This window comes from Vitis vinifera, chromosome 4 (genome assembly GCF_030704535.1).
Source record: "Vitis vinifera cultivar Pinot Noir 40024 chromosome 4, ASM3070453v1".
NCBI classification, from domain to species: domain Eukaryota; kingdom Viridiplantae; phylum Streptophyta; class Magnoliopsida; order Vitales; family Vitaceae; genus Vitis; species Vitis vinifera.
The window spans coordinates 19,119,263-19,127,236 of NC_081808.1; the positions used below are offsets into that span (position 1 = coordinate 19,119,263).

The 7,974-nt window shown below is 35.7% G+C and overlaps 1 protein-coding gene across 1 annotated transcript; it reads right to left on the bottom strand.

Annotated features, from left to right (window-relative positions):
• Nucleotides 1-5,038: 5,038 nt before the first annotated feature.
• On the bottom strand, nucleotides 5,039-7,752 carry LOC100249673 (BES1/BZR1 homolog protein 2). Its single transcript, XM_002273511.4, has 2 exons — nucleotides 7,202-7,752; nucleotides 5,039-6,363 (listed from the first exon to the last, which is right to left on the bottom strand). The coding sequence occupies exons 1-2, from the start codon at nucleotides 7,424-7,426 to the stop codon at nucleotides 5,638-5,640; spliced, it is 951 nt and encodes a 316-aa protein (XP_002273547.1). The 5' UTR covers nucleotides 7,427-7,752; the 3' UTR covers nucleotides 5,039-5,637.
• Between the last annotated feature and the right edge of the window lie 222 nt (nucleotides 7,753-7,974).

The window sequence follows — 7,974 nt, forward strand, 5'->3', positions numbered from 1 at the left end:
GCTAAGAGAGCATTATGTAATCACCACTCATCATCTAAAACAAACTTGAATCTCTAGTTTGAATGTCTTTGAGCTAAACTTACATTCCCTTAGTGCACCCTTTTCAATCCTAACTAATTTCTTTCTAAGTCCCGACTTTCAATTATTATCAAAATATTGTAAAAAAATAATTTCTTTAATTTGTACATTTGTAAGAGGGTTCACAAGTAAGGCATCCCTTGAGTGAACTTTGTTGAAGATCTCTTGGAACCAAGAATCTTAGTGTAAACTTTTAAGACTTGATTGAAGCCTTGGAAACTAATGGAACCCTCAACTTAGTTCGATCTTGAGAAGAGTAGACGTAAGCCGAGATTGGACTATACCACTGTAAAACCTTTTGTTTGCATGTCTCTTCCCTTTTCTCTAGTTACTTTATTGTCTATTTATTTTCTTATTATTGCTAGTTATAATCACTTGCATTTGTTAAGCTAAAGAAAATTAAAATTGACCGTCACTCAATTCAGCTCCCCTCTTAAGTGAATATCCTAGGTGGATTAGTTTGACTTCTCATAATAAGTTCCTTGTAAACGAAACTCAACCACAACATAGTTCAAATGTCTACTATGACTAAGAACTTACTCTAAATGAAACTTAACCATAATACATCTCAAATGACCATTATGATCGACAACTTAAATGGAAGTAAGTTCTTTATAAATGAAACTTAATCATAGTGTAGCTCAAGTGCATCAATTAGAATTGAGAACTTAGATTGTTAAATGTTTTATGAATAAAACTTACAATCATGTTTTATACTACACATCACACTATACAAAGAGGACAATACCAATCTTCTACCTGCCCAATCATCATTTACAAAAAACCAACAAAATAAATAAATAAATTCATTGTCACTCATGGTAATTGTAAGGAGAAATTTTACACAAGTGTTTATCTTTATCTTGATATCTTGGCTACTCTCATTTTGAGGATATAGGAGATTCAATCATTTACAAGTCTTGAGATGAGTATAAAGTTGTGATGGTGGGAGAAAGATCAAGCTAGATTGACATAGTCATGGTGGGGCTTAATAGTGGAGACAATGGTGACAAAGAGTATAAGAAGCTTCATGGGAGATGGGACAAAATGTAGGAGTAGCAATTCATATTAGTGGGTTTTGTTTGTGTCATATTAAAACTCAAGTACAAACACAACATGAATACTAATAGAGTTAAAAGAATGAACCCAAACACAACCTAATTATTAAACAGTTAAAATGATATAACCCATTTAGTAATCAAGTTGAGTTAGGTTTTGTTTGAGTCATAATAATTAACTTCCCAATTTGATATGTTTATAACTCAATTGACTTATTTATTGAAAATCAAATTTTAAATAAGTCAAATATGGTTAAATAGGTTATCAATTATAATCAGGTTCATTAACCTGAGTTTTAAATATATAAGTCAATTTAAGTTATGCGAGTTAACCTAAATTAAAATTAATATGTTTATCAAACGAATTATGTGGGTCGACATAAATTTGACCCTAACATGATTACACTCAACCCAAAGTCATTAAAAACGTGTTAAGTTCAAGTCGTTTTGAAGAATTGTGTCAAAGTTTGTCACTCTTAATTAACAAAGTGAGCTTTTAGAGAATGATGGATAGCAAAAATGGGAGAAAAATAAAGTTTGAAATGAAAGGAAAACAAGGTTTTCTATGGAAATAATGAAGGACAAAAATGTCGAGAATATATTGTTTCCGAAAGATCACTAAAGGAGTTATTTTTTTCAATCCCATGATGATTTTAGCCCATTTTTCCACATAACCCAAAGAAAATCTTTCTTATCATATAATAAAATATTATCACCATGCTATACCAACGATTAAAAGAATCCAGACCAATTATCATCATTACAAAAAGGTACAATCAACTTAGTTTCAAAGAATTCCATTAAATTCAAATATGATACATCCCTAACTACATGATCAAAATGAATACTATATAATCAATAAGTAACAATATAACTTTATTATTAATATATATATATATAGGAATTGGAAACACTTTTCCTAATAAGATATTTTACCAAATATGTTTAATATGCTTACTAATTTAAGTTATTAAGTTGATCTGGCAAACACCCTTTTAAGATTTTAGATAACTACAAAGTAGGGATGGTGTTATCTATTTCTCACCTGAAGTTAACATTGGAGCTAAATTAATCTTGATATAACCCATAGTGAACTTCTCTTCTACTCTCTCTTTTACCAGTACTGATCCCTGTCTTCCTACTTTGATCCTTCGGGCACATTGGATTCTTGGGGGTTACGGTTGTTCAACAAAGAATGGAGTCATGAAAACTATTGAAAGGTAATAAGTTGTAGTAGTTGCTGGAAAAACAGTTGGAAACGGAACAAGATCGCAAATACTTGAGATAAGTACTGTAGAAAACATGATGGAAATGGAGTTAAAACCTCATTAATTAGAGCATGGATGGAGCTTTAGGTAAAGAAAAATAAGCTCCCAGTGCACAGAAGGGATTTGGCTTTAAGAGTAGTAAAGCTTCCTTCATATTCATAGTTGGAAAGATGAAAGCACGGTATAAAAAAAAACAATGCTTGGAAAGTGATAAAAGAACCTTGTTGAATACAGAAAAATGTTCAAACATATCTTGGACTTAATTGATCGCCCTACTATATCTCGGTAAGGTAACAAAAATTATAGGCTCTCAACGAGATGACTTGAAGAAATATTTCAAGTTTAGGTGGAGATTATTGTGAGATGCCTTATATTCGTGCATTCTTGGTCTCATAAATGATCTTAAACTCTGATTGTGGTCAAGTTCTTATGTTTCCATCTCACCTATACATCTTTTTTCTTAACATGTATATCTTTTTCATCAATACAAACTGCTTTTTCCCTTTACTTTTAGTAGCACAGTAGGCAGGATTTTCATATAGGTCTTCTCTAATTTCCAAATATTCCATTTTTCAGGATTCTATCTCTCCTAGCTAAGCATTCCCTTGGAAAATGCTTATGCCACATTTTGACGCAAAAAAATCCACAAATCATTCCATGTTAGACATAAGCCCATGTGGAGAGCCCACCACGCCAACAACATCACTTTAAGGTGGTTAAAAACCCACTTCCCACCTATAACTTTCCCTTTTCTCTAGCATTAGAGATAAAAGCAAAAGATCAACTTTCTGGTTGAAAAAAGTATATATATATATATATGTATATATTCTTTTAAATAAAAGGGTCTATTGAGTATGAAATTAAACTAACTTCTTTTGGAATCATTTAACAAGAATTTTTTTTTTTAATATTGATTCAATTGTTTCCAAAACGAAATCAACTAAGAAAAGGGACTGTTTTTGGCATGAATTTAACTTGCAAAAAATGAGATTTGAATCCCTTATGGCCAAGACTAAGCCATAAGCTCAAACAAACTTGAAATATGAGTCAGGTAAGAAGCGTATCAAATTTAGGGATGACAATGAGATGGACTTATTCGGATACCCATCTCATCATTGGGATAAAGATAAACATGTTCGGACAAGTTTGGGTATGACTTTATCTCATAAGGTGATCCATAAGAAGATGATACAAGAGTGACAAAAAGTCATAAGCACAAACATTTAACATGATGTTTTTGAGTTAATAGGAGATTTCGGCGCATGGAGAGCACAACAGGTTAGGTAAATTAAAAGAAGTAGAAGAGGAAAGCATTGATAGAAAAGAAATCTTTTGACACCGTTTAATCCAAAAAGTCTGCAAACTCGAAAATGTAGATCGCCTCATTTGCCTCTTTATCATTCTGGAAATTCATAACAACTGAATGTTGAAAAGTAGGTCAACCGCCAGCTCTTGAATTACCATATGGTTTTGTTTTAGTCCTCGACTCCACTCTTGATATTTTTGTCTGCAAACTTAATTGCTTACTTCTCTATCTCAGGTTGAGTCTGATATGTAGAATCGTAGAATTGTAAATCGACGTACCTAAGTTAAGGCCATGTTTGGAAAGTGTTGCTAAAAATTGTTTTTCCTTGTTAAAAAAAAAATCATGTTTAATAATCAATTGTTTCTGATACGGGGCTTTTTTGTAAATTACGAAGTTTTCTAAATAATCTTATTTCTTTTCAACTATTTTTACTTATTTTTTAGGGATTATTTAAAAAAATGACACAAATTTGTTATAGATAAAAATCATATTTAAGAAATATTTGATAACAGCACAAACAGGACCCTAAATTAGTTAGTGGAATAGTTTCACCATCATTTTAGACATCACTCATTTTGAATGAAATGTCTATACTTTCTGTATCCTCACGTGAATTCTGAACACTTTCTTGGGAGTCATCTGGCTTGGTTTCTAGGAAAGGCCAAACAGCACAGAAACGCCACAGGTCCTTTATTTGTGAAACAAGAGTAAAGTAAGAGGATAAGATTACAGATGTTTTTTTTTTTTTTTGGAATGAAAGCATTGGTCAAGGGGGCAATATGGTCAGAGTAGAACTATTAAAATACTAAAATATAGAAAATGAAACTATAATATTGGTTGGTACATAACAACATCAAGCATGACACAGGTCACATGCACCCAGAAAACACATATCACATGGGAGAGGGCCCAAAAGGAGGTTTCGTTCCAAGATGCTCTTTGACCCACAAAAGGCAACAAACTGCAGAAAGCTCAGTATGAGCTCTCGATAAGAAACCAAAATTTCAAACAGCATGAGACGGCCCTACCTGGGGAAACCCCTTTCAAATTCATTTCAATCTCTATTCACTTTTCCCTGCCCTACCACTCTGTGTTCCTATTTTGGTTTGGGCAACCCAATTGATAAGCCACTGATGGGCAAATAACTTCCAAAAGCTTAACTATTTACAACATCTCAAGTATCCAAACAGATTAATTTCAGCCATAAATTCAATCTGGCAGATGCGTCCCATCACAAGCCAGGGTTTGGGGTTTTAGAGGAGATGAACTGAGAATTGATTGTGCCAATTACCAGTGTAGTTCCATAAAGTAAAGTTGAAGAAAAGGGGTTGCTTGCCAACAAGAAATGTATTAATAAACCAATAACAAACTAACTTTAAATGGTTTGAGTTTGTGTTTCTTCAAAAGGGTCTCTACTTAAGTGATAAAATTCCTTAATCCCAAAAAAGAAATAGCACACAATCTCTATATTTGAAGCTTGTGAGACCATCCACCAATGATAATTTAAACAGGTTCCTATTATCAATGGACCAAAGAAAGAAACTCTAAAACATAAGCAAGGAAGTAAGACTATAACCTCCCATTTCACTCAGCTCCAGTCTTTCCCACTCTGAAGATTTGAGAACTGCAGTCCCTACATGAAGCTTGCCTCAAAATCTTGCACTTCAGCCATAGAATCCAATAGGTATAGATTCCTGTAATGAGCCCATGAGAAAGAGGACTGTACAAATGAAAGAAAAGATAGGATGCACCAAATATGAAATCAAGGTGTCCCAGGGGGTGGCAGAAGCAACAGGAAAAACTCCAGCAATGCCACATGAGTGGCTAAGTAACACCAGGAACTTTTGAGAATGCACAAAGAAATCAGAACATATGGTAAGTTCTTTCCTCTTGTTCTTATATTACCAGATTAGATCATGCACAAAGCTTAACCACGAGTCTTCCCACTCCCAAGTGTAAGCTCCAGTTCATCCACTCCTACCTCATGAATTCTCTCACCCTCCCACGCCTTCACTCTGCCACTCTCAAACTCAAACTCTGGCCGGCCCCTCTCTGCTGCTGCACCCCAGCCCAGACCTCCATGCTCATCAACTGCATTGGGGATAGAACACTCCATAGCCACTGGTTTTACAAGATTAAATGTAGGGGAAGATGGAGCTGCCTGGGGTGCTACTGTCTGGAAACTCACCCAGCGACCAGAATCAACAGTAGAGGCATCAGATTCATCACATTCCGGTATTGTGGCAGGTGTAAGATGGTTGCGGCGAGTAGGACTAGAGGGGGCTGATACGGCAAATAGAGGGTGGCGGAAGGAATTCAGGGAGCCATTTGAGAAGGATTCCCAGTCAGGTTTCCGCTTTGAACCTCTCGAAGTAGGGGAAGAAAGAGGCGGGGTTACAGGAGCACTGTTGGATATTCGAAGAGGTGGGAGAGATGTAGGAATCGAGGCTAAATTACGGAGGAAAGGGAGGAGGTATGAAGAGGGGTTTCCATCAAACCGAGTGGGGCTCGGGAAAGAGGAGGACGATGGGCTGGCATGGTAAGAGGGTACAGGACTTGGGAAGGATGAGGACTGTGGGCTTGGTTGCATGGAAGAACATGCACTGATGTTGGCCGAAGCGCCTGCAATTTCCGTTGGGGGTGGTTTGCATCCCTGTGAGACATAAAACATATAGGTTAGAATCAGCATGAAGAAGCATACACATTGCTTTGAAGAAAAAGGAAAACACGATCACCTTTTTCCAGATTGATTCTAACATAGATCAGATTTTAGTACCATTACTGGATTTGAGGAAAGTGTTTCTCAGCATATCAATTTCAGAAAACGCCGAACAAAAACGGTATGCGATAAAAACACAAGAATGTAAAGCAATACGAGAGAAAAAGATTGAAAACTCAACCTTTCCAATCAGAACTAGCCCAAAACACAGCAAAAGCAAAAATCCACCTCGTCAAATCATAGAAGAAAAAAATCGAAATGAAACACGGAATTAAAGGAAGGGGATGATTATAGGAGAAAATCCCCAATCCCCAATACAGATCCTCCTGAAGTTCAAATCCCTTATCTCATTACCCTTTCTGATCTGCAGGGATTTCCCAGATCAAAACCCACGAAGGGAATGAAACCAATAGAACTAAATAGCCAAAAAAATCACAACTCTCGTCAATTCAATCAATAAGAACGAAAACTTCAACTTCATCTTAAATAATTTTTTTAAAAAAACAAGGGATTGAAATCCCACATCAAAACAACAAATTTTCCAGATGAAGACAAAGAAAGAGGAAAGAAAACAAAATAAACAAAATAAAAGCAAAGCATGCATGTAGATCTATGGAAAGGCAAAAAGAAATGAAGACACCAAATAAGGAGATCTAACATCTGAATTCATCATCCACCCCAAAAAATCGAAAAAGAAAAATGATATAGGAAGAAAAACCCAGAAATAAGAAGACGTGAATCGAAAAAAAAAAAAAGATGCAAAAAAAGAAACCTTGCGGTAGGTGGTGCCATCTTCTTCAACGGTCCAACCAGCCTCAGAACATAGAGCCTTCAAGACCTCGTTGTTATCGCAGTGCTTGGGAAGCTTGTAGTTGCCCTGAGCTCTAAGCCCCGCGTATATCTTAGCAGCTATGGCCCTTCTTCTCCTCTCCCTCTTCTTGTTGTTCTCCCTCTCCTTCCAAGTAGGCAACCTTCCGGATGATCCGCCTCCAGCCATTTTCCGGCGACCACCCTCCACCCTCCACCCTCCACCCTCTAGGCTCTCTATCCTTTCGGTATTTTTCTTGTGTTCTTTCTGTGGAAGGGGGGTGTATTGCGTTGCACAGCACAGCGCAGCAGAGACTAGTCTCTCACGAGAACAACGCTTTGTTTACTGTGAGTTTTGTGGAAGAAATGCCTTTTCCCTTTGGATGCTCCTCTTCTTATTTTTCTCTCTTGACCCCTTTCAGTTTCACACACGCCCACTCGCACAATCACATTCAGCCTCCGGCAGTAAAGACCCAGCCATTTCTTAGGCTAATTTATTCTTTTTTTTTTAATATCTTTATTCTTTATTATATTATGTATGTAGTGTTTTTAAATATTTTAGTTAATATTTTAATTCACAAATTATCATAAGTTAATTAATGCCAACTAATGTCTTGCCTTATTTTTTTTTCTAGTGAATTTTTTTGTAAACTAATTTTATGCCTCTGAATTATCCTTAAAATCCACGATGTTTCATCGTTTTGAGTATATAATTTGTTATTTTATAAATGTTATTTT